This window comes from Syzygium oleosum, unplaced genomic scaffold (genome assembly GCF_021117445.2).
Source record: "Syzygium oleosum isolate NSW1041296 unplaced genomic scaffold, Sole_v2.1 Sole_v2.05, whole genome shotgun sequence".
NCBI lineage: Eukaryota > Viridiplantae > Streptophyta > Magnoliopsida > Myrtales > Myrtaceae > Syzygium > Syzygium oleosum.
In genome coordinates, this window is record NW_026607489.1 from 10243482 (window position 1) to 10268965 (window position 25484).

Below are 25484 nucleotides of genomic sequence, written 5' to 3' on the forward strand. Positions count from 1 at the left end.
AAAATCTCAAACTGGTACACCTGTGATAATTTAACCCCGAACTATTTTTTTGATCACCAAAAATCCAACACTAGTACACCTGTGACAATTTTACTGCAAACTAATTTTTTGACCACCAAAAACTCCAAATTGGTACATCTGTGATAAATTTACCCTCCGTTAGTTTCCATTAAATTTTACTGTCAAATTGCTAAGTTTGATAACACGTAGTAATTGATGGGTATACCAATTTGGGGTTTTACCTCTCTGTTTGTCACAAGTTTACCAATTTGTGATTTTCATGATATTAATCCAATTTAACGGACACTAACGGAGGGTAAATTTATCACAAATGTATCAGTTTGGGATTTTTAGTGGTCAAAAAATTAGTTCGGGGTAAAATTGTCACAGATGTACCAGTTTGGGGTTTTTGGTGGTCAAAAAATTAGTTCGGGGTAAAATTGTCACAAGTGTACCAGTGTAGGGTTTTTTGTGGTTAAAAAAATAATTCGTGGTAAATTTGTCACATGTGTATCAGTTTTGGATTTTTGGTGGTCAAAAAATTAGTTCGGGGTAAAATTGTCACAAGTGTACCAGTTTTGGGTTTTTCGTGATATTAACCCTTAAAAAAAATTTATTTCCATTTTCTCAGGTAAAGATGCAGAATTAATAAAAAACAAGAAGAGGGAATCCTTGTACTTTTTATTCAGAATTCGAAATAGATATTAGCTTGCGTATTTTGATTTGATTCGAAAGAATCCTTCACCTTTTTCGCCGATGGCCGACGAGGGAGAAGAAAACAAAGAAATGGGAAAGAAGAAAAGGAAAAAAAAATAAAAGGACGAAAATGCCATTGATTAGTTGGTGAGGTTAGACTCTTCTTTGAGAAAATAATGACACTTCATGCTCTTATTTGAAACAATATCTATTTCAGGCCCTTATTTGAGAAAACGATGGCATTTCAGACCTTTATTTGACATAAGCTCCACTTCATGCCCTTATATAAGGAAATGATGACACTTCATACGCTTATTTGGAATTTTCCCAAAACACAATGTTTCTTTTATTTTCTTCTTTTTTTTCTTTTTCTTCACAACACAATGTATCTAAATAAAGCTTTTTGTGGTTTCTGCGAGACCCAACTTGCTACTCTCGCTGCAAATTAGGCAATGTTCCGCGCCACCTCATAGTCAGACAGATTAGATTTCCCACCAATTGCTTATGGAAAGTAGCAAGTGTGAGGTCACGGAGAAACCACAAAAAGCTTTATTTAGATACAACGCGTTACAGTTAGATAGCTCATACGGTAGGGCGGTGTTGGACGGTGAAAACTACCACTCGTCAGCGGGTATACTCAAGGGCCCGTTTGGTTCGGCTTTTCAAATGCAACTTGGGGGAATGCAAATACCTTTAGGTGAAAGCCACTTGGGAAAATACAAGTGGTGTTTGGTAAAAAAAAATTTGTGAAGCTACTTTGGCCTAAGTAGTGTTTGGTAAATTTTTTTTTGCAAAGGGCTTTGGCAATTTTTATTCTTAATACTCCGGTTTTGCCCCTATTACTGTTCATCTTCTTCACCGTGAGAGTGGCCGGCGAGGTCGCCTGACCTAGGCGACGGCCGCCTGGGGTCGGGCGACCGCCCAGGCGCCGTCGCCTGGGTCGGCGGTCGGCTGGAGTCGCGCGACCCAGGCGATCCGTCGCCCGAGGTCGCGCAACCCAGCGATCGGCCGCCTGGATCGCGCGACTCCAAGAGACGGCGCCCGGGCGGTCGCCCGACCCCAAAGTGCGGCCGTCGCTCGGGTCGCGCGACCTCGGCGGGGGATCGCCGGCCAGATCCGCCCTCGCCGGCCCTTCGTCGGCCACCCTCGCCGATCACCCTCATGGTGAAGAAGATGAACAATAACAGGGCAAAACCAGAAAATTGAAATTTGAGTGAGGACAATTTGGGAAGGGAAAAATAGGCTTCAGCATTTGTGGAATGTTGAAAGCCCAAAGCTGGTCCGGACCAGCTTTGGGCTTTCGGCATTCCAACGGCATTTCAAATGCTGGCTTTCGGCTTTCCGGACTCGGGAAGTCGAACCAAACGGTTCAGCATTTTGGGAAGGGGCTTTCGAGGTCGAAAGCCCTTCCCAAAGTTGAACTAAACGGGACCGCAGACATGCTTGATAATTTGTCTCGATCTGCCGTCCTATAATTTGAGTACCTTTAGTCAACTATCCAATCATCATTATAAATATATTTTTTACCAACTTACCGTGACAAAGGCTGTCGCATATGGACTTCGTCGTCATCTATTGACTTTTCTTTTGAGTTTCTTAAGTCGCTCCATCTTTGATGAAGAAATCGAAAATTCACATTTCAATTGTGAGTAGCCTATCATCCAAACAAGAACGGCTGCTTCCATGGCAATTTCAAGTCAATAACTAAACAAGAGAAAACTAATCATTTCCCTTGAATATTTTTCCGTGGAAAATTATTTTTTTTCGGGATGTGAAATTTTTCGTGGAACAAGCACGCCTTTGATTGTAGTTACAAACATGTAGCGTTACAAAAAGTTTCTTCGTACGACACATCCTAGATTGATTTTCCTTGTCGGTAGAGGCCAAGTCCATAAGACTAGAACCAAACCGGAGATAAATATGACAAAATCCCACGAATCCAACCAGGAGTGATGCTACTTACAACAACCGGTCTTCTCATATGCGAGATAAGTCTCCAGAGGAGTTTTTCAAGCGGCGACGATACGAGAATCGACCGTGCTTACGTGTTGCTCGACAATTTCTCTTCTAAATCAAATGGGAAGAGGGTTGCCACAACACCATTACCAATCCATGTAAGCCAAGAAGGGCTTAGATGGAAAATTTTTTGAAATTTAGACTCGCTTGTTTTGCTGGCATTTGGTTCTCTTAGGAAAATGAGAGTCAACAGAAATTTTTTTCCTTTCTCAATGGAAAACCTATGATTAAGTTCAGGAAAATAATTTCCTCTTTGAAAAATCACAAATCATTTTCTAAATTATAACTATGTATTAATGCTTGGACCCAAAACTTTACTCTTGAGCACAAAAACCCCAATGTTGATTCCCGAGTCCCCGGCATCCAAGACCAAGTCTCCAATGCTCGGGTCCAGGTCCATCAAGGCCGGGCCCAAGACCCCGGTGTTCATGCTTGGATCCCCGGTTGCCTACGCCCGAGTCCATCAAGGTCGAGCCTAGGTTCCCAGGTCCATCGAGGCCGGGCTTGAAACCCCGGTGCCCGTGCCCAATGCCCCATCCCTCGGCCCGAGTCCACAAAGGCTAAGCGCAGGATTCTGAAACTTGAACCCGCGCTTGGGTCCACAAAGGCCATGCTCGGTTCCACAAAGATCGTGCCCAGGTCCATTGCAGCCACACCCGAGTTCTTGGTGCCCACGTTCAAGTGCATTGAGGTCGCGCTCGCAACCCAAGTGTTTGTGCCCGATCCTTGGCACTCGGGTTGAGTTCCATCAAGGCCAAACCCAGGATTTTAATGTCCATACTCAATTTCTCGGTTGCCCACGCGCAAGTTACCAATGCCAAAATAATGTTTGTCCATTTAAAAAAATCAAATAAGATTTTCCACATCAAGTGACGAAAAATATTTTTCAGTTCATTTTCAAGTTTTAGCTAAACACCGGAAAATATAGTCATTTTCCTGGACAATAACTTCTTGAAAAACATTTATCGGAAATATCACATTTTTCACGAAACAAATGAAACCTTGAGGAATTTTCTCCCCGATTATCTTTCTCCTAGCGCTCCCAATTCCCAAACACCAAGACAAGGGAATATCAAAGGCTTGTGACTAATCTCCAAATGTTCACGGATAATATTGAACAATTTTAGATGGTCGCTAGACTAGATTTAACATGTACCAAAAGTTCAGAGACAAAATTGAACAAATTAAAAGTTCAGGGACGATATTGTATATTGAGTCAAGGCTCAAGAACCATTTATGCAATTATCCCTTCTAAATTATAAATTACATCCCGCGTTTAATTGGGATTATTCATTTGGAATTGCATTTCAAGAATGTGACCCTCTCTAAATCATACAAGAAAACTTGCCTCTCTTGAAAAGGACCACGGTCTTTAACACATCCCGCGATGTCTACCGCCACGGCTGATGATTCAATTTACTCATCAATCAAATACGTCGCCTTCCTTAGATCGTGTCTTGTAATGCAACCATAAAGTATAACCCGTTAATATTACACGCCACGTGACCCCGGATTGATAAGTCCCAACACTATATCTTTGTCTATAGTCGGACGAAAGCACGTAAGATTAGAGCCAAAAAAAACAAGAAAAAGAAAATGAAATCAAGCCTAATTATAGTAAGGTCGATTTACATGCCAAACCTTGTCTTACACAGGACGACCCAAAATAGATAGGAAAACGTAAAATAAATCCTTAGCAAAAGAATATCCCCCATCATTTACATGTAATTTAAAAGAAAAAAAAATTAGCAATAATAGTAGTAATTTAAGGAAAAAAAAAAAGAATCTCGATTGTCTCTTTTGACTCTTACCGATTCCCATCGTCATCTTCCCTTCCCGTCGCTATCCTCACTCCCATATTGGCCCCATTCGCGTGCATGATTGCATTGCAACTCGCGAAGCTGAGCTTAATGTAATCTCCCTAGTAAGACTGCTAACGTCAGCTAGACATCGAGCTCGCAATGGAAGATAGGGGAGGCGAACGAGTTCAGGTCGCCGAAGATGCCGTCGTCGCCGCCGAACCCGCCTGCGTCATCGTGGTGGCAGTCGAAGTAGGTCTGTATGTCGTCCGGGAAGCTCCGGCGGGGCACCTCGGACTCCGAGGACGTGGTCGACGACGACCCCGCGCGGTCCTCCTCCGCCGAGCTCGTCCTCTCGAGCATCTCCTTGAACTTGGACGACTGCAGCAGGAGGCTCAGCGCAGAGGAGGCTGGGCCGCCCCCCTGCTGCGGGTGATGCGCCGGCCCCCCCGCCGCTGCGGCGCCGCCCGCCTCGCCGGGGGGGCTTTGCTGGGAGCCGTTCGGGGCGGTGGGCTGGCGCCCCTCGATGTAACGGCTGAGGTCAAAGTTGGTGACGGCGTTGAGCCCCCGGTACTCTATGGCCGCCCTGTCGTATGCGGTGGCCGCTTCTTCTTGGGTAGCTGAGATCAACACCAGAAAACACGACAAAAATAAAACACAAAATATTCAGATGAAAACGACGTGTTCGTGACATCATGTGTGTTTCCAGCGCAGGTCTCGACAAATACAAGATTGGACACACCCCACGTCATAAATCAGAAGAATTTATTCTGCATGAACATATTGGTAGGAGGGAGTTGGAAGAGGGACACTCTTCATAGTTTTCTTCCGTGCGACGCTTGAAACGACGAGAGTAAATAGCTGAAGAAGCGGTTGAAGGGTTTGGTGATCTACATCTCAACCAACACGTCCATGTCGACCAAAAAGCTCCCAAAAGTCATCCCATGGAATGACAAAATTAACGATGCATTGGATTCGCAATTGTACTAAACACCGTTCGATTGATTGACCATTTTTCGTTACGCCCCGTTCGAGGATGTATATGCTATGAGATCGAGCTTTTTCCCACGCATCTGAGATCCGTTGTCGTCGATACTTGCTCGAACGGGATTACCGATAATGTATGTCGACGGCGACGGATGAGGAGGATGTGTGGGAAAATTAGAAAAGTTTCCTGACTTGGGCGCTCGGCATTTATTCTGTTAGTATTGTCACGTAGGCGTAGGCCTCACTCTCCTGTATATTTGGCAAATCTTGCGGATGCATGTTGAGAAAAATAGTAATGAAAGTTTCTGCTTTTATTCGTCCACTAGCGTCTAGAATTGAAAAGGGATAGAGCCCGTTCAAGACCAGAGAAACTTTCATGTCTAACTAAATGGGGGGAAAAGGCACCTCTAGGGTTAGTGGGCAAAGGCCAAGATTCAAAGACCTACGATGGACCAACTCCATAACTATGCAAAATCCTCTAGAATTCTTTATATTTTAGGTGAGGTTTGAAATGATGGACGTGTGCTTCTTTTGGTAGATGAAATTATCGGTAATAGTTCCAATCATTCCTAAACCTATTATACGGATATCAATTCGGTCCCGAGCTTGTCTATTTTGCCAATTCAGTCCTAAATCTTTGCACGGATTCCAATATAGTCATTCCGATCAATTTTCGTCGAAAATCGCCGACAGGGCAATGACCGGACCGCCACGTCGGCGGTTTCCGTCGAAAATTGATCTGGAGGACTACATTAGAATCTTACGCGAAGGTTCGGGACTAGACTTGACAAAATCGAGAAATTTAGGACTGAACTGATATTTGCACGACATGCTAATTCACTTCAATCTTCAAAATGGATTGAATTAATGCATATCCATCTCTAACATTGGGGGTAAAAAAAAGATGTATTTAGGGAACTAAAAGTAAGCAAGAAAATTTACCATAAGTCCCAAGATATAGATACTTGTTGCCAAACACTCTCCCAATTCGAGCCTCCCATCTACCATTGTGATGGTGCCTGTGCAGACCATGTAGGAAATTGGCAAAATAAAAATAGAATAATGATCATATATATTATATATGTATAATATATTCATTATTTTGCAAGAAAATAAAATAAAAAAATAAACTTTTCATCGTGCATTGTAGGCCGTCGATGTCCAACTACATTGTCGGGCTACTCCTCCAACATGACATACAACTGTCAACTAAATTCATTAACTTTTCACCCATGAAACTTGTGGATGTTAGAAGTCAACCTCTCACTATAGAATATAGCTGTTGACTTACGCTGGGGGAGGTACATAAGTCACATTAATATGTGGTTACGGAGGAAATTCTACACTAACTACTTTATTTTATTTTATTTTATTTTTAATTGTTAATATTATTGGGAGTCAAATATTTTCAAAGTATTAGTTATGTGGCTGCTAAACAAATGGCTAATAATGTATCTTCGACGTAACGTGTGAAAGACGGGAAACTCTACATCACCCTCGATTGTTTATTGAAATGCAGGGTGCGACGACTGTGGTCTCGTGTTCTAATCGAGTAAGGCGGGCTCTCTGGTAATTTACCTCGCAACTCCTCTGTACTTCGAGACTCCACGGGAAAATCCGCTGCTCTTTCTGAAAAATTAGGGTTCACCAAAACAAAAACAAAATATCTTTAACAATCTAAGGCCAAAAACGTAAAAAAGATAGTAAAAATTAAGTGGGAAATGTGAAAAATCAATTTAATCTAAACATGCCTTCTCAAGGATCCAATGTACTCTTCCTTCGATTGGCCTTCCATTTCCTTCAGCTCTTCTTCATATGCAGACAACTGGAGCCACAATTGATTAAACATGTAATTAATTAAAATTTGATGGAAATATTAACACGCACATATATATATATTGATCTAAAGAATGAATAAAACAAGGCTTTCATTTTATATTTTTAACGAGAGAAATTTACAGGAAAATTAAGGACGGTTTCTGGTCCCCAGTACTTCAATGCGGCCAAGTCATATGCATGTGCTGCGGCTTCTTCATCGTCATAAGCCCCTGGAAAATCACCATTTTTTTTTACACATATAACTAAATTATGATGAAAAAAATAAATAAATTACGACGGAATATTCGCGAAAAAAGGAAATTTCCCTATGCCGGCAAATTTAATTGGTATTTTCTTAATACTCGAGAAAACGAAAGAGATTACAGAGGGGATGGAAGGGGGGGGGTTATTCCTTTTATTTTATATAATTTCTGCATGGTATATAAGATATTCTTGAAAATGAAATATCAAAAACCCGAAAAAAAGTAAAATAGATTAATAAATAAATAAACAAAATGAGAAGCAGGAGCTGCTTATATAGGTAACGAACTCACCTAGATACACTGCATTCCGGTGAGATTCCGTCGCCACAATCGTCGCCGGATCAATAGCCACAGAACAAAAAATAAGAAAAAAAGAAGAAAAAAAAGACTTATTCGGCTAAATCTTAAAAAGAAAATTGCGAAAAAAAGAAAAGAAATGGATTAACAACGAATTAATTTTATTTAACTAATTAATAATTACCTTGCCTTCCTTTCTTGTTCTGCGACTCGTTCCAGCAGTTCTTGTCCCACAGATGAGCTTCGTATCGACCCGTCCATCGATGCCTGCAAAATATACAGTAGCGCGCGCACATCTAACTCCAAGAAGAAGAAGAAGAAGAAGAAGAAGGGATGCGCGACACGTCGAGGTGTATCGAACCTGGTGACGCCGCGGTAGACGGAGCTGCGCTGCTGCGGCGAGTCCCGGGGGACGCTCTTGCGGGTGCGCTTCGCCTTCGCCTTCGCGACCGCTCCCTTGCCGCCGTCCGTCTTGGGGTCCGAGTCCTCTTCCTGGTTCTGCTGCGACTGCGAGGTCTTCGCCATTAAAGCTTCCAGCGGAAATGGAAGCTCGGGCTTGGACTATATAGTATAGTGTCAGAAGAAGAAGAAGGAGCTTCAATGAAAGAGAGACACAGAGAGACAGAGACAGAGACAGAGAGAGAGTCGTCCAATGAAAAAAGGGTTGATCAGATGGGGCTACAAGTGATTAAAAAAAGAGTTTTTTATAAGCTGAAAAGAGAATGTTTATATAGAAAAGAAGGAGCGAGGAGAGAGAGAGAGTTAACGAGAAGCCGGCTTTTCGAGAGAGAAGAAGGAGCAGGGGAAGGAAGGAGGAGGAAGGGTTAATGTTACGGCCGTCTTGAAACGGCCTGTGCTACGAGTCTTTCTTCATTGTCCTCACTTGTTTGCTTTAGCTTTTGCCTCGATCTACTTGTGTTGGCGCGCGTGCGCTCCCTTGCCCTTCTTTGCGCCGCGCGGTTCGGTGGTATCTCGGGCCAGTTTTCACAGATCGGGCTAAGGGAGTGTTTGGTTCAGCTTTGGGAAGGGGCTTTGAGCCTCGAAAGCCCCTTCCCAAAATGCTGGGGTGTTTGGTTCAGCTTTCATGCTAGCATTTGGCCAATGCTAGCATTCCAAATACTGAAAGCCCAAAGCTGGTCCGGACCAGCCTTGGGCTTTCAGCATTCCACGAATGCTACTGTTCAGGTCTCTCTTTTTTTTTTTTTTGGTTTGAAGCTGTTCATCTTCTTCACCAGGCAGCTGGTGAGGGCGGCCGACGAGGGTGGCTAGCGAGGGAGAAGGGCCGGCGAGGTTGCCTGGGATTGGGTGACCGCCCAGGCGACGTCGTCGCTGGGGTCGCTTGACCCAGGTGGCGACGGCCTGGATTGAGCGACCCCAGGCGGCGGTCGTCGCCTGGTCGCGCGACTTCAGGCGGCGACGGCTGCTTGGGGTCGCTCGACCTAGGCGACGTCGTCACTGGGGTCGCTCGACCCAGGCCGTCGCCGCCTAGGTCGCGAGACCCCAGGCGGCGACGGCCTGGGTTGAGCGACCCTAGGCGGCGACGGCCTCGGCCGAGCGACCTAGGCGACGGCCGCCTGGGTCATGCGACCCGGGGCGACGGCCGCTCGGGTCAAGCGACCCAGCCGCCGCTTGGGGTCGCTGCGACCTCAGGCATTGTCGCCCGGGTCGCGCGACCCCCGCCGAGGGTCGCCCGGCTCAGCGACCGCCGGCGGTGGCAGATCCGGCTCGCCGGGGTCGCCCGACCTCGGCGACGGCCGCCGGCGCGCAGATCTATCTCGCCGGCGGCCGGCTCCGGTGATAGGTAAGTTAGTTTTTTTTTTTAATAAATAAGATAATTCTCAAAGTCCATTTGCAAAAAAAATTCACCAAACACTATATTTTAGCCAAAGTAGCTTTACAAAATATTTTTACCAAACACCATTTGCATTTCCCCAATGGACTATCACCCAAAGGTATTTGCATTCCCCCAAGTAGCATTTTCAAAGTTAAACCAAACAGGCCCTAATCCCTCTTCGTCCTTCTGGCAGAAAGGCGGGCCGTCCGTACCCAGGCTCTTGGGAGATTCGAGAGCGTTCGCTTCTTCGTGACCTAGCACCCGAAGATTTACCTACACTGTACTTTAGTATTTTGTTGTGTACGGCCGGTGTGGCGAGACTCGCTCTAACATGTCAAATTAATTTCACTTTGAGTTCTAACTCAAAAAAAAAAAAAAAAAAACAAAGGAACATGAGCTACGCTCGTCATGTCAAAAGCAAAACAAATGAGTCCATCTACATAGTAATGTTTCCGTTTTCTATCGAGCAACTGACCGAACTTAAGAGGATTGTAAGTGGAAAATTAACTATGGGAGCGCATTCCATTACGATGAGCCTATGTGTACAAATATTAAGGACTTCAATTGGCCTCCATGAGAACTCTTATCATACTTCGACACCGTTTCTATACAACACGATCAGCTCCATTCACGTTCTAATATGTATGTCCATATTCAAAACAGTAATGTCAAAATATCAACATCCATATATTTATATAGTGGATTTATCCAATGACGTGTGGTAAACAGTAAATCTATATCTCAATCAATAAACCAATTCAAACACCCGTTAGAAATTTACCGCATCGTTCAGTCGACGCGCTCTCCGTTCGAAAGTGATCCGGTCTCAACGGAAAAGATTGAACATGTGTATAGTTCTTTGGACCTTAAGCTTTGTCACTGTCGAGCCCTCTAATCCCTCCCAAAGAGAAATCAAATTCCCAACATTCAACTCTCTCTCTCTCTCTCTCTTAATTTCTTCTTCGGAGTGGTTAAATTTTCTCTCTTCTGCCGACCATCTTCTTCGTGCTTTCAGGGCCGAGTTTTGTAGGTGGAATTTATGATCCACCGAAGCACTCGCATTTAAAAGGGCACCTCCCATCCGCCAACTCCGCACGGCCGATTGCTCTCCTCTGATCTCAATCACGGACTGACAGAGAATGTAGGGATCGGGGCTCCAGTCGACTCGTACGATACCGAAAGACGAAAGATTCACCTCGGATCCCTGCCAATGCTTTTTTGGGTTCTCGAGAGTATAACGACCCCGCGCGCGATCACATCACGACCGAGCCGATTAGCCGAAATTAGGCCGCGATCGCGATAGTTAAGCTCGATCATTTCCCTAATCGAAGGAGACATCGAATTTCCTTCGGCCCATCTCGTCTCGATCATCGGAGATACGTATGTCCGCGGAAGAGACGCTGTTTAATGCTTCCCCTTTCCCCCTCGATTTGTTCCTATGAGGGGCCTGGCTGAAATTTCTTCTTTTTCTTTCGGGGGGGCAAAATGGTGAAAGTGGATGGGGGGGCTAGCGTGGCTCAATAAATGGCGTCGCCCATTCCACCAACTTAGTATCGCTCATTTCTCGAACGCAATTCATGTCATGTTCCCTGTTTATGACCTGGCCATGTACCAATAGAGAGAGAGACAGAGAGAGGGTCCAAGCACAGAACTACAATTGAAGATTCGATGTGTCGACATCCCATATGATTGCGTACCTTTTTGAGCTCCTTTAAGAAGCACCGGTTATCTTTGCGTTTACATGAGTGAGATCTTGTTAACAGATGCTCTCGAGGCATTCGTCAAGCATGCTTCACGGGGAATGTTTCTATTTCGAAAGGGTTAATTCCGTAGCCCGAGAAATACTGCGTATGGAGAGCTGAAAACTTACTTTAGATGACTTGTTGACGAGCTGCCCTCGGGATACTTTTTAACGAGAATGATATGAGCAGTCTCGAGAGAAAAATCGCAAACGGCGAAATGAGATCATCACGGCGGTTTACCTAATGGTGTAGGGCTTACCCTTAAGTGGTTTGGGACGTCCTTAGTTACAAGTTGAAAACCCCAAGTGGTTCTTTAGCCTCACTAAGTTTTGGTTCGCAATGGTATAGGGCTTACTCTCAAGTAGTTTGGGGCTCCCTTAATTATACGTCGGAACCGAGTGGTTCCTTAGCATCAGGATGCTTTGGTTCATCTGTGGTGTAGGTTTCGGCCAGGTTATGATAATGGAGGATCACCCCGACTTTTCTCCCACTAGCACCGTGGAGGGATTGTGGTGATGGGTACGCTCAAAATGAGCAGTAATTATGTCACGGGTACAAAATTTCTAAAGTACTGTCTAGGAGGGTCACCACCGCTTGTGACCCATTCCCGCTGTTCATTTTTTTCCCTTTAAAAGAAGAGCAAACTAGGGCAAGCAATAACTTTGCAGTACCTTCCTTTTATGAGCATATCTTGACAACTTAGTACTAGCTCGTATATGTTAAGCACATGTCGCTTAAATATCCGATGATAAAGTGTCTTACATTCGTGGAGTTTCCCTCCCTCCATCTATTAACTCAATCTTTCAAAAGAAAAAAAAAAAAGAAAAAACGGTTTTGAGTTGAACGGGTCAAAAGCTCTTCCACTCTTTCACTCCCTTTTAGGGTGCGCATGAATACCATTCTGTGCCCGGGAACTATTTCTGAACAGAAATGATTTTTTTTGATTCTATGCCCGGAAACAATTTCTGTGCATTTGAAGGCGTTTGGTAAACTGTCCAAAATTTCTATTTCTGGAATAGAAAAGAACAGAAATGCGTTTGGTAACTATACACAAATTTCTTTTTATTAATAATATTTTGAATTGTTTAATTTTTTTTTTCTTTCTACCCAGGCCATGGCCGGTGGCCGGCCACGCCCGGGGCCGGCGAGGGCGTCACGGCCCTCGCCGGCCGTCACGGCGGAGGCGAGGGCGAGGGCGGACCCTCGCCGCCCGGGCGAGGCGGCTCGCCGTCGGTCATGGCGAGGCTCGGCCTCGCCCGGATCCGGGCGAGGCCGAGCCTCGCGGCCCTGGCCGTGGCCTGCCGCCCGGCTGGCGGCGACCGGCCACAACCCAAGAAGAGCAACACAAAAAGAAGAAAAGAAAAAAAAGAAAAAAAATTGATTCTCAAAATTGTGCCGAGAAACAAGAAGCAATTTTTTTTTACTTCTTGTTTCTCTTCCAAAACTGTTTCTCGGCACAAATATTTGCAAAAATATGCCCGGGAACAAAAAGTTTACCAAACGCATTTCTGTTCCCAAACTATTTCTGGGAAAAAAAGAACAGAAATTTTTACTATTTGGCACGTTACCAAACGGGCCCTTAGAAACTCATTGCCCGTGGTCATAACTTGTTCACACGACAGGAGCTACGCCCATTTCACAAGCCGAGCCAGGCCGAGCACATTAAACTTTTGCGTTGAATATTCTTATAGTTGGATCACAAGAGCAAAAGGGTCGACGTAGTCTAGTCTACATTGAGCACCCTCACTGACTCTTTTGATCTTCCACTTCTAGTTTGCATCTTCTTGTGCGGTCATTTCGCGTTTACAGGAGATTTTAGAGGAGCGTTATCATCCCCTTTCCCCAACGTACTCTGCTGTTCCCCCGCTTGATCCGTGCAGGGCAGCGCTTCGGTTTGGTCCACACGCGCATGAAATGGTCCAGTTCCGACACTTCTTCTTCGTGCGTAGCAACGAGCAGAGCTCAATAAAACTGCTCCCACTTAATCGGGCTCGCCTCACCAACCTCCGTCTTTCCTCTATCGATCCCGACCCGCGGACACGGGGCGCGCTGGGCGGATTTACCGACATTCATGTCATGTCTCGTGCGCATAGTGCGTCACCGGGACTATCACACAGATCTTCGTTAGATGACTATATAAGACAACGCAACGATCAAGATATGCGCAACCAAAAAACAGATATATGTGCAATCTTGAGGGATACAAAGTACCGACATATATTCCGAAGAAAATCTTAAATATCTCTAACAAATTTAGAGTGCCGGGTATCCGTCAGGAGATGACGTAGAGATCGAGAAATTAGCTTTTATTTGGTACAAAATCTATGATGAGAAAAAAAAAAAAAGCCGCACATAAATATTATCTCAATGGGCCTTTTGGGCCTCGCGCACCTATTCATGTGTGGCCCACTTCTTATGGCGTTTGCTCCTGTTTGATACTACCGTGGGCCTTTTATGGGCCTTTAATGGGCCTCCTGCCCTTTTGTGTTGTTTTCCTTTTAGCTCGTGCTTAAGCCTTTCCTCTTCTCCCCTTGCTTGGAGACGAAGAGATTGAACACGCATCACCATTTTCTTTCCTCGTTTACTTTTGAGAAAATGACATAAGCGGCGCCTGAAATCTTACTCAATCTGTAATATCGTCCGTGAACTTTTGATTTTAATGTGATCTATAAACTTTAACTCAATTTACAATATCGTCCAACTTTTTGTACATATTTAATATTCAATATTTATCCATGAACTTGAAATAATGGAATGACAGTATTGTATTATAATTTATGGAAGTAGATTGAACGTTTATCGAAATTTCAGGAATGTTCAGAGGCGATATTGCATATTAAACAAAAGCTCAGAAAATATATTAAATAAATTAAAAATTCAAGGACTGAATTGCATATAGAGCTAAAATTTAAAGGCCATTTGTTCCTCCTTAAACAGAAAACTTCTTATAGGTGAATTGCACCTCTCTAGCACGTGATGTCCCTCCTCCCCCGACGTCGCGTCGAATGCTTTATTGGTCGGGCTATCACATCAATCTTTGTATATTTGCACTTAAAGTAGCTCCGTAATTATCCGATCTCGGATCAATTTTTTTTTTTAGTTTTTGGTCAGGATCTCGGGTCAAATTATTTAAATAAAAGCATATGATTTAATTTGTAATTTCAATCGGAATCCAATTCGTGCCTTTTTTTTTTAGGAAAGAGAAATCGCCTCCGATTTCGTCCGATATTTGTTTCCTTTTTTCCTAACCCTTTTCTCCCTTTCAGGTAGATAGAGTAAAAGGCACGGTCCGACCGACGTGGCGATCTTATCCGCAACACGCCCGGGGGGCCCCACTCCCCACAACCCCCAAAGGACCGACGTTACGTGTCCGGGCACGCCAACGACGCCGTGGACGTGTCGCGTAGCCCAGCTGGCGCGACACGTGTCACCAATCGCAGCCGAGATCAGGATCGTCCATCGCCCCTGCCCTCCTCCCCCCCCCCCCCCCGAGGAACCTTCCCGACCCCCCTGGGGCCCGCGCCCCTTTTTATCCGGAAACCGCGCGTGCCGGCGGAAAAGACGTCGGTGCCCCCTCCTGGATTTCGGCCGCCAAGCCCGGTTCGGTTATTTCGCGACCGCGAGGGGGGCCCCAGGGGAATTTCCCAGCTGCCACGCCCGCGACACGTGGCGATTCGGTCGACGCGCGTCGCTCCGCTGGCTCGTCTTCCTCATCAGAGAGAGAGCGAGAGGGAGCGCAACAAAAAACAAACTCTTCTTCTTCTTCTTCTTCTTCCCTGCGAGAGAAAGGAAAAAAAAAAAAAAAAAACCAGAGAGATAGAGATTAGAGATTCTTCGGTCGTGTGCAGTGCGAAGGCTAGTTCGAGATTCGGGAGCTGTGGTTTCGGGGATTGGAATTGACGCGCCGGATTCTGTCTCCTCCTCCTCCTCCTTCTTCTCTGGCGTTGGCTTGCGATGGTTCATCTTCCTGGAATGGCGGAATCGTGCGGGAAGGGGAAGGTCAAGTTCGAGGTCGACGACCGGGTCGATCGGGACGATCTCGCCCACTCCGACAAGCGGCCGAAGCTCAGCTTCTCTCTGCAGGTCCGTTCGCTTCTCTGACTTCCTCAATTCCCTTTTTCCTTTAAAGCGCAAGCGCGCGCGCGCGCGTGCGCGACGGAGGGGAGGGGAGGGAGGTGTCGCGTGCTTGAGAACGCGAGAAGCAAACGCGTCACCGGAAGAAAAGATATACGAACGGATTGCGGCGGAAAAATTATCTGAATGAATTAGTTTTGTGTCGATAGCACAGTATCAAAATAAAAAATTAGGGTCGTGTCCCGAGGACGGACCATCCGAATCAGTCCGTAGTTATTCTTGCAGTTGATTTGAACTGATTTTTCTGCTGATGATGAAAGGGCCAGTAGATTTTGTGCTTGATTGGCTGACGAACATGGATTAGGATCAGCAGATTGTGTCAATAGTTATCTATACCTTCACGGAGTAGGAGGGAGCGGCTTTCTGTTCGGTATGAGTTGAATCCTTTTTAATCGTAGTGGACTGGTTCTATGACGTGTGCTTCGACTTTTGAGTTTCAAAGAGGAGTTGCTGCTCTTTCCTGCTTTCGCTTTCTCGTTTCGCAAGCTGTGTATTGTAGCTGTTTTTCAGTTGATCGAAATTTAAATCCCATCACTGGAATGGGGTCGTTTCTAAGTTACTGTTTATCGTCGGTAATTGGTTGATTGTTGTCCCTGAACGGTCTGGAAGCAGGGGATGTTTTCCTGTTTATCATAAGCTGCAGTAGGGTTGGTTGGTTCTCTGATATTGATCTGCGAGTATGTCTTTGCGCGGCAGGGTGATTTAGTTGGTGGCGATATATTCGGAATCCCACCAGAAGTGTACAATCCGCTGAATGAGCCTAGCCCGCTGGGTTTGCGGCTTAAGAAAAGTGAATCCTTTGTGGAGTTGGTTCAAATGAAGCTCTCTCAAGAACCCACTCTGATATCATCCACTTCAGGCAATAAAACTCACAAAGGCGTTGCTGCCGATAAGCTCAAGGCCTCCAATTTCCCTGCTTCAGTTCTCAAAATTGGCGCGTGGGAGGTAGATTCGTTTGATCATCTTGTGTAGTTATTATGTTTTAAGTTGAATGATGCGTAGTATTTGGCTTTGTCATTAAATTGCAGTATAGGTCAAGATATGAGGGTGACTTGGTGGCGAAATGCTACTTTGCAAAGCATAAACTCGTTTGGGAAGTTCTTGACGGTGCTCTTAAGAATAAGATCGAAATTCAGTGGTCGGACATCGTGGCCGTCAAGGCAAATTATTCTATGGAAGGAAACGATAATCTAGGCGTAGTGGTAATCATTGTTTCCTTGGTTGCTTCATATTTTAATTCCATTTCTGGATTCTGTATGAATGATGCGTTACATTTTGTATCTAGCTGGCAAGACAGCCTCTTTTCTTTAGGGAGACAAATCCACAACCTCGGAAGCATACATTGTGGCAGCCAACATCGGATTTTACCAATGGACAAGCGAGCATACACAGGTAAGATGAAACTTCTTTTTTCTGGGGTCACTCTCATTAGCTGTTCAATCACAGTATATCACACATCACTCAATGGTTGACTGCATTATGTCTTGGTAGCAGGATTTCCTTTATATGCCAGTAATATAAATGAGCATTACTTTATAAAAGTGAGGCAGAGAAGTGGTTAGTATTGTTCTCCCCAGGATTAAACATCTACCAAAAAATATTTGTTTAAAGTACTTGTGCTTGTAACGAGTTAAGCCAGCTTGTTCTTAAAATATTTGCATATGCACTCTGCACTAGTCTGCTCGAGTTTTATGTTGCAACTATAGATTTCTTTTTTTCTTTAAAGAGAGAGAAAGAGTGAAAACCTTCCTCTTATGTAGTACCGACAATGACAGTGGGATTCTTATTGCTGGTGTAGGCACCATTTTCTGCAGTGCCCGCAAGGACTACTTGGGAGGCACTTTGAAAAGCTCATTCAATGCGATCCACGTCTCCATTTTCTTAGTCAACAACCAGAGATAGCAGTGGATTCTCCATATTTTGATACCAAATTTTCTTTGTTGGACAAGAATGGACCAAATTTCCCTGGGCTAAGTGTGGAAGCATCTTCCTTGTTTGCTATGGGTCATGTCACTTCACCTCCTGCAAGCCAATTGTGTCCAAGAAAGAGTGAACAGCAGGATTTTGTTGGTACAGCTCCTGATAATTTCCTGTGGACCACATCTTCCCCCAGCTCTGGTAAAAATATTTGTCCAATATTATTGGTGAACGTTGATGGTTGCTTACAATATTTCTCCTATGTTTTTGTTGTGTAAAATTGGAACAAATGTCATGATATAATTTGCACCATCTCTTTGAATTTTTATAAAAGTAAGAATGCTCTTGTCCATGTGAGATAGGCAGCTGGATGTATCTGTCTTTAACAAGTACAATTCAGAACCAATTAAAATTGTCTCTGCCCTTTTCTTTGGTGTTAGATGTTCCGGCAATTGCGGCTGATGAATAACCCTTATCAGCTTAAGCCTTAGGCTGGTCTTGTACACAATATATTTTGTATGAGTGCCGTGAAATCGGTTCTCTTTTGTCTACAGTTTGAGAAAGCATTTTTAACTTTTTTTCTGGTCGGAAGAAAGCATTGAACGTTAATTTGGATAGAAATGGCACTTTCTATTTTGCTTTTATATTTGCAGTCAGTATTTTGGGCATTTGCTAAGATTGTGCTGTGTGTAGAAATAAGCCACTTTTGCTGACCTTACTCTTTCTCTGGAACTTCATGCGAATGCATACGTAATGAAGAGGCGCCCTTAAGTGGCTCCTTAATCATCACTTCTCATGTTAAAGGATGTGACTATTTTTTTCTAAGACGCAATTTACTGATTTGTGCAGTGGTCGATGGCTGTGCTGTCGAAGAAATTGGGAAGGCACAGAAACTATGCAGCCAGATAAAAGTACCTGGTTTCCACAGCTCAATGTCGGTGAGTGACTTGGTCAGTCACATTGGCAATTGCATTACAGAACGAAGGGCAGCTGGGGATCCACTCTTATCTGCTGAGGAACTACAGAGCACGGATGTTATGGAGGATTTAACCAGATACTTATTTAGTGACTCGCAAGTTTCGGCCTCGGATGAACGGGCTTTCTTGTCGAGGGTCAATTCGCTTTGCAGTCTTCTCCAGAAAGATGATTCAACCGCAGGACATCTGCAAACCACAGAAAAACATAACGACATGGATGTGCAAAATGACAGCACTGCTCCTGCACGTGAGGTTGCAATTACTGAGGAACGATGTGGATCGGGGGCTGAGCCGAAGAATGAGTTGACACGTCCCAAGAGACAGGTGATGCTGAGAAACGAATCTGTGGGTGAACTGCTGCTTAATCTTCCAAAAATAGCCTCTCTACCTCATATCCTGTTGGAGGATTTTAAAAATCAAAGTAGATAAGAGTTGCCAGGCATGATCTCCAGTTTTTAGGATTCTGAGATTTAGAATTGATGAAGAATCCGGACGTTAATCTTCATGTCCAGAAATAGGGAGCCTAGACCTTACTTCTTTTTTTTTAAAATTGGGTCCTACCTTTCGGCCTCCGAACCTGATTGCTTATCTGTGTATGGTTAGAGAAGTGCTGGATTTTTGGGGCAATTATGAAAGTTTTCCATTTTGAAGTTTGATTGGATTTTAACTTGAATGGAGTCAGTTGTAGTTTTGCTGGAGTTTGGAACAAATCTATACGTTGGATTGCGTATATTTCAAAGGTTTTAGGGCCACAGGTGGTTTTGCGAGAAGGCGCAGCATACCCGGCGTTTTGCGCGCCAGACTTCATGCCTTTTTGTCTTGGACGATTGTCGATTCTGACAAGTTGCCCAAATACATCGCAGTGCGACCCCGTTTTACTCGGATCAAACAGGGGATCATGTGCTTTGCGGAGTTTATGCAGGAGAGTCGGTAGACGTGACCTTTTTTACCCGTGATTTGCCAAGAATTTGCACTGCGATGTCTCGGGTGCCATATGCCATCGAGAACTCTATAGTTATAATGCTCTTTTGTCAATACGTTTTGTGATGAGTGGCAATTAAGGCTGCGAATGATAATTATGCTGTTTTTTTATTTCTGTTCTAGAAATAGGTTTGTAACAAAAATTCGTTTAGTAATGCAATTCCATTTTCTATTTCTGGAATAAATTTTTATTTCAAAAATAGGTTTGAAACAGAAATCATAAGTAAAAATTTTTTGCTTTTCTATTTCTGGAACAGAAATAAGAAGTTAAAATTCTTCTCATTGCTCGTTTTCGTTATTAGCCGGTCACCCACCCGCCGCCCATCGCCGCCCACTTGTCAGTCGCCGCCACCTGCCGCTACCCGCCGCCGCCGCTCGCCTCCCATCGTTGTGCGCCATCTACCGGCCACCGCCGCTCGCCTCCCATTGTCGGCCACCGTCTCCCGCCGCCGGCCGCCCTCCTCCTGCCGCCGCCCACCTCCCACCGCCGCCCACCTCCCTCCTCCACCACCGCCCGCCTTCGGCCATCGCCCACCTCCCACTGCTGGTCGCCGTCCACCGGCCACAGTCTCCCGTTGCCGATCGCCCTCCTCCCGCCGCTGCCCTCGTCCCGTTGCCGGCCGCCTCCAGTTGCCATGTTCCACACTGGCCTCATCACTGTTCGCCGCCACCTCCCCCCGCCATCCGCCGTTCACTACCACCATCGACCGTCTACCGTCCGTTGCCACCATTCGCTGCCCACTGTCCACTCTCCAGTCACCCGAGAGAGAGAAATTTTGTACCGTTATCAAACAAATTTCTATTTCTGGAATAGAAATTTTGTGTCGTTATCAAACGTATTTTTTTGCTCAGAAACTCCTCTAGGAATAGAAATAGAAAAATCAATTTCTGGCCAAAAATTGATTTCTGAAACAAAATATTTGTCATTTGTAGCCTAAGAGATTGGCCGATTGGGCTAAAAGAGGAGCTTGGATTAAACTCTATTATCTCGCAGTCCTTGGGAGCTCAATTGGCTCTTTTTACCGCTTGTAAAGGACCTACGTATGCTATGGTGGGATGGTTTACAAAAGAGAACCGATTAAAAGAGTAGCCAAATCATTACGCCACAAAATTCTGAGAAAGAAGGCAAAAAGTCAAAAGGCAAAAATTAGTCCAAACGAGACCGTGGCGGATATGATATAGTGAGATCAAAGCGTTCCCCATCGAGTTAGGAACATATTTTGCATGTGATCCCTGCAATTGGTTCGGCGAGCTCACCTGAGCTGCCTGACTTGTTTAACTAGGAAATAGCAACACGGCACGTGAGCAAATTCCGATCATAATCCACAGAGAGAGACGGAGAGAGATAGAGAGAGGGGTAGGTCAGCAATGGCGTCAATTCCGATGCCGCCGGTCCTCGGCTCCTCCGCGAGAGGAACAGACAGAAGAACTCGCAGCAAAAAGGAAGAACAATACAGTTTATATCAACAGACTTTTGTATTACAGACCCGATATGTTCAATTTCAATTACAAACAGGAACCTGCACTTACATGGTATCAGCTAATTTCCTATATTTTTTTTTGTCTTTACCAGATAGATAATGACACTCACAGCTACCTCGATAACAAAGGAGTCTCTAACCCTCTAAAACGAATTTTGGGAGGAAAAGTAACATATCAAAGAACATGCATATTCTTACGGTCCAGCTATGCCTTGCTGTTTTCATACGTTTATATTCATAGACTCTTTTAAATTGAAACAGAGAATGAAAGAAAGAACAGGTTTTTACCAACATGGCCGTGTCTAAGGCTCGTCGGGCACATCTTCCATCGATTCATTTTCGTCCAGCATGTTCATCAGCATCGATATCTGGTCCCGCAGCATCGTATTCTCTCTCTCGACCTCGGAGCGCTTGCTCTTTTCATCGAGTAGCTGCACTTGCAGATGCTCGAGACACTGCGCATCCTCCTCCAACTGCTCATTCAGGCCATCAATTTCCCTGTCCTGCACGCATCATGTCTGGGTTCTAAGATTTCACTAAAGAGTAGAAAAAAGTGGCGTTAGATTAGTATTTGTTGAGGTTAGGTGTTTTTTGCTAATAAGCACCTTTCTGTTCATCTCTTGAACAGCAATCCTTCTCATGGATTCAACCACGTCGACATTCACAAGCTTTCGCCTTTTCCCGATCAGCCAGCCTCGTGGATAGCTCGCAGTATCGAAGTCGGGCGGTGGCAGCAAAGACTCATTTGATGGCCGTCGGCCCTTGGCGCTACCCACAGGCTCCAATGGCTCAAACAGAGCCTTTCGACGCTCGGATAGTGGAGGCATCTGCATCGAGTCTTGCATATTCTCATCTGTCGGCACATATTCCTGCTTGTCGGGAAGTTTATCAGCAGCATCTGCTACCTCGTTCAACAACTTCCCACTAACTGTTGGAAATTTTAGTTGTTGGAAATTTGGAAAAGAAAAGATTCTAGTACCAAGTATTCTAGAATTGGAACTGCAAATAAGTGAGAAGCATACCTTCTTTTTTTTCTTTTGACTTCAAAATGAGAAAGAAGTGAACTATGAATCGAGAACAACTCAATCAAAAGCATGAGCACTAGTGATATTAATAAGCACAATCTTCAAGCTGATACATTGAGAAAGGTCAGTGTAAAGCTGTAACTGTGCCCAAGTGAGGTCTAGTTTCATATTCACATCTTTACGCCGAAAGAGATGATTATATAGGCCGCCAAGCCAACATCCTCGGCAAAGCAACCAAATTAGTATTCTCTTCCATAACTAATTGGATCCAAGATGTGAGACTATCAAAAAGAATTTATGAGCAAATCAGCTCACACATCCTAGTAAAAAAAGACAGACAGCACAGGTGCGCACATGTCAAACCTATGTTTCCACTCAAGTCCTTTAATCCAGTTTTCACTCACCCAATTCATCCTATACTCAAGATCATAGAGCGGAGTAGAAAAAGAGACCAAAGCCGAGGGTCCAAGGGAATTTTGGAGCCACCAAAACTGAAGGAATGGAAGGCATCATTGGTCTATTTTCTTTTTTTGTTTGAAAGAATTACAGCAACTCAACGGCCAATTGTTTTTCAAACAGAAAGCTAGCGGCAAACCACAAGATTGGTTCATCTATAAGACACTGAAACAGATAAAATCACATGAATCAAACAGCAGACACATCTTGCCTCATCCATGATCTCATATAACACATCTAAGGATACCAAATATGTAAAAACGAATCACAAGTAGTTCCATCTATGCCATTAGTGACGAATATGCGACCCTAAAAAGCCGACGGGGGGAGGTGGCTTTGTCATCGACAACTCCATCGATTAAATCATAAAATGAAAGACGCTCTTTGGATTTACGCACATTGCCAAGCGAGAAAAAGTTTGAAGGATGTGTCCCCTTGCATAAACACTGTCTTGATTAAATGCAACGGCACAAACAAGTGCTATGTAGTTATGGCTGCTCCAAGGGAAAAAACACAAATACCTAGTAGTTAGACAAGGACGACATACTGACCTAACGGAAGGGCAGACAATTGTTCACAAAATCGCAATTCTGGCACTGTGAAAAGACTAACAACTTTCTGAACAAACAATTCTTGTCTTAGAGGGTACAGAACCATAGAAATAAGGACTTTGGTCAAGACTTCTAATAAAGAACTCCCAATTGTCTAAAGTCAATTAATTGGATCCAATCATGAGAAAAATGAGTCGACGCTAAAAAGATGGACCATTTCCCCGCACCCTATATAAAATACAACCCACGAAACATTAAGCAGATATACAAAGACCACACATCTCAAAAAAAAAAAAAATATTGAAAACTTATGGTGTAGCTGAAGGGGAAGAAATCAATAAAATAAGTAGAGACTCTTTTGGAGCCATCCATCTTAACTGCAGCAACAGGGCAAGAAATGGATTGGTGGCCTTAATTGAATAAGAAAATAGATATTCGAAATAGTTAGAGAGATGGAGAACGACAGGTAAGCCAGCTAACCCCAACCAGTTAAGTAACGTACCAGCAAAGACTTAGCTGCAGCAAGTGCCTCTCTCTCTCTCTCTCGCTGAATCAATAAGCAATTGCGCAACAGAGAAATGAAAGCAATTTCTGCAGTACACGCATACGAAGCACCCTCACACCAAACCCAACTCAAACAAACACGAACCCACGAGGAAATCGTCGGACTTATGCAGCGACCCTAAAAAAGATTCGCACTTTCTCCTACTTCACGAAGCATACGACAGACCCAAAACAACAAATCCGTCCAAATCACGCGCATCACCACACAAACTTCCGATGTGGAAGAAGGGATCGAGCCTCGTTACCTGATCTCTTGCGAGATTTCCAGAAAATCCGAGGGCTCGAAGCCGCCGGAGAGAAGCCCGGAAGGCTCCCATCCACGGCCGCGCCGCCACCGCCGCCGCCGTCCGGCTTCTCTCCTTGCACCATTTCAAGAACCTCCACAGCTCCCGGAAGCTCAAGCCTCAAGGTCCAAACAAGAACCCCACCCACCAAGAGAGAGAGGAAGAGGTCTCAAAGTGAGAGCTTTTTAACGCTGTTCTGTTCTCGGTGGGGTCGTCGCCTTCGCCTCCTGGGTCTCCACGATTCTTGTTGCTGTTTGGTATTTTACCGAGAAAGAGCAGAGCGCAGAGCAGAGAGAGAGAGAGAGAGCCAAGAAAGATAGGAAATCGTTTGGTTCCCCCCCCCCCCCTTTAAAACTCGAAAGAAATACCCAATCAGAAAACGAGGGGGGGACCCACCCGGGGCCCCACGGGGGAGTTGGGGTGGGGGTCCGGGGGGTGTTTTCGACGGTCCGGATTTACCGAGGATGGTGTCGGGATTCGATGCCCACGGTTGGCTCTACGCGACCAATTTTGACGTCACCTCCCGCGTCATTTATTTGTATTTGTATTTGTATTTGTTTTTATCCTTTAGCCGGCCCCTATCTTTGTCCGCCGTGTCGAAAATTCCCACGAAACGAATATGCCTGCCGCAGCATTTTAACTTAACTAATAGTTTCAATTGTTTTGAAATTAACATGCGTTTTCATTTAAAAAATATTTTCATTATCGCTAATAATTTACTTCTGAAATTTTCGTGAACGAAGTTCGTTCTTTTTTGTAAGATGCATGAGCGAAAAATAACAAACGGAACCATAAATAATTTATAGGGTCGTTATTTTCGTTTAGACATGATGACATCAAATTCAAAATTTTCAAATGCTCCATTTACGTAGCAATACAAATGGGATGTCCAAGTCGTATGATTTTGTTTTTATTTGGAAATCTCGTCATTAAATGATTTATTTAGAACCGATAGGTTGGAGGATATCGGGGAATCGATAAGCGTGTGCTTAGGACCTTATCTGTCATTCCCCGTATGGGACACTCTCGATTAGGTAATGATTTAATTGATACATATGTACACCGTGCACAAGAAGTTTTCGAACCGCAACCCCCAACTGCTAGATATGCATGTTTCCTCTCCTATATTTATTTTAATTCTAATTTGGGTCTTGTTAACGAGCGTTCGCTGATCGTACAGAATACGGAAAAAAATAGAAGAAGAAGATGTCAGACAGGATAAACTTTCTTTATTGAGGCGTTTAACAAAATTTCTTTATTGGAAGTTCACAAAGCTTATCGAATGCAAGCATTCGCCTTAGATATAATAATTCCAAAAAGAAAATGATCATTAGTTTGTAGTATAACCTAATAGGGTCATTCTCATTCTAAAATCCACAACTTATATTTAGGGTTCAATCTAACAATATATATATGTTTTTTTTTGGCAGTTAGCAATGTATATGTCATTAAGAGACTTTCTATCCAAAATTTTGACGTCGTATATTGAACATGCATGCATCCATTTTTATTGGGAAAAATTACCTATGCCAATTCAATCTTAATCTTTCTAACTTTGACAATTGAGTCCTCAAACTTTACGCAGGCATTCCAATATAGTTATTCCGGCCAATTTTCACCGAGAAATCGCTAAAGCGGCAGAAGGACTAACTAATCAAAGTG

The 25484-nt window shown here is 44.2% G+C and overlaps 3 protein-coding genes across 5 annotated transcripts; 1 reads left to right on the forward strand and 2 right to left on the reverse strand.

Moving 5' to 3' along the window:
* Nucleotides 1-4304: 4304 nt before the first annotated feature.
* On the reverse strand, nt 4305-8533 carry LOC115667943 (AP2-like ethylene-responsive transcription factor At1g16060). Of its 3 annotated transcripts, none has more exons than XM_030589468.2 (8): nt 8238-8533; nt 8061-8143; nt 7871-7879; nt 7458-7546; nt 7250-7323; nt 7077-7127; nt 6441-6517; nt 4305-5131 (listed from the first exon to the last, which is right to left on the reverse strand). In XM_030589468.2, the coding sequence occupies exons 1-8, from the start codon at nt 8399-8401 to the stop codon at nt 4656-4658; spliced, it is 1023 nt and encodes a 340-aa protein (XP_030445328.2). In that variant the 5' UTR covers nt 8402-8533; the 3' UTR covers nt 4305-4655. The 3 variants fall into 3 exon arrangements, with proteins under 3 accessions (XP_030445328.2, XP_056168001.1, XP_056168002.1); XM_056312026.1 differs by having other exon boundaries at nt 7077-7123; nt 7246-7323; XM_056312027.1 differs by lacking the exon at nt 7871-7879.
* A 6658-nt stretch (nt 8534-15191) lies between these two features.
* Nucleotides 15192-19147, forward strand: LOC115681736 (uncharacterized). Its single transcript, XM_030605785.2, has 6 exons — nt 15192-15535; nt 16283-16531; nt 16615-16788; nt 16872-16978; nt 17385-17704; nt 18353-19147. The coding sequence occupies exons 1-6, from the start codon at nt 15407-15409 to the stop codon at nt 18907-18909; spliced, it is 1536 nt and encodes a 511-aa protein (XP_030461645.1). The 5' UTR covers nt 15192-15406; the 3' UTR covers nt 18910-19147.
* Nucleotides 19148-20918: 1771 nt separating this feature from the next.
* LOC115681722 (protein HEADING DATE REPRESSOR 1-like) lies at nt 20919-24132 on the reverse strand. Its single transcript, XM_030605758.2, has 3 exons — nt 23784-24132; nt 21548-21870; nt 20919-21445 (listed from the first exon to the last, which is right to left on the reverse strand). Exons 1-3 carry the CDS (start codon nt 23905-23907, stop codon nt 21245-21247), a joined length of 648 nt encoding a protein of 215 aa, XP_030461618.1. The 5' UTR covers nt 23908-24132; the 3' UTR covers nt 20919-21244.
* Between the last annotated feature and the right edge of the window lie 1352 nt (nt 24133-25484).

Coding starts and splice junctions, on each gene's coding strand:
- LOC115667943 (XM_030589468.2), bottom strand. CDS start 8,401: ATGGCGAAGACCTCGCAGTCGCAGCAGAACCAGGAAGAGGACTCGGAC. Junction 8,144..8,237: donor GTCTACCGCGGCGTCACCAG/GTTCGATACACC, acceptor TATATTTTGCAG/GCATCGATGGACGGGTCGAT. Junction 7,128..7,249: donor TACATTGGATCCTTGAGAAG/GCATGTTTAGAT, acceptor CTAATTTTTCAG/AAAGAGCAGCGGATTTTCCC.
- LOC115681736 (XM_030605785.2), top strand. CDS start 15,407: ATGGTTCATCTTCCTGGAATGGCGGAATCGTGCGGGAAGGGGAAGGTC. Junction 16,789..16,871: donor ACGATAATCTAGGCGTAGTG/GTAATCATTGTT, acceptor TTTTGTATCTAG/CTGGCAAGACAGCCTCTTTT. Junction 16,979..17,384: donor GGACAAGCGAGCATACACAG/GTAAGATGAAAC, acceptor TTGCTGGTGTAG/GCACCATTTTCTGCAGTGCC.
- LOC115681722 (XM_030605758.2), bottom strand. CDS start 23,907: ATGGTGCAAGGAGAGAAGCCGGACGGCGGCGGCGGTGGCGGCGCGGCC. Junction 21,871..23,783: donor GAAATCTCGCAAGAGATCAG/GTAACGAGGCTC, acceptor AATTTCCAACAG/TTAGTGGGAAGTTGTTGAAC. Junction 21,446..21,547: donor TTCAAGAGATGAACAGAAAG/GTGCTTATTAGC, acceptor TGATGCGTGCAG/GACAGGGAAATTGATGGCCT.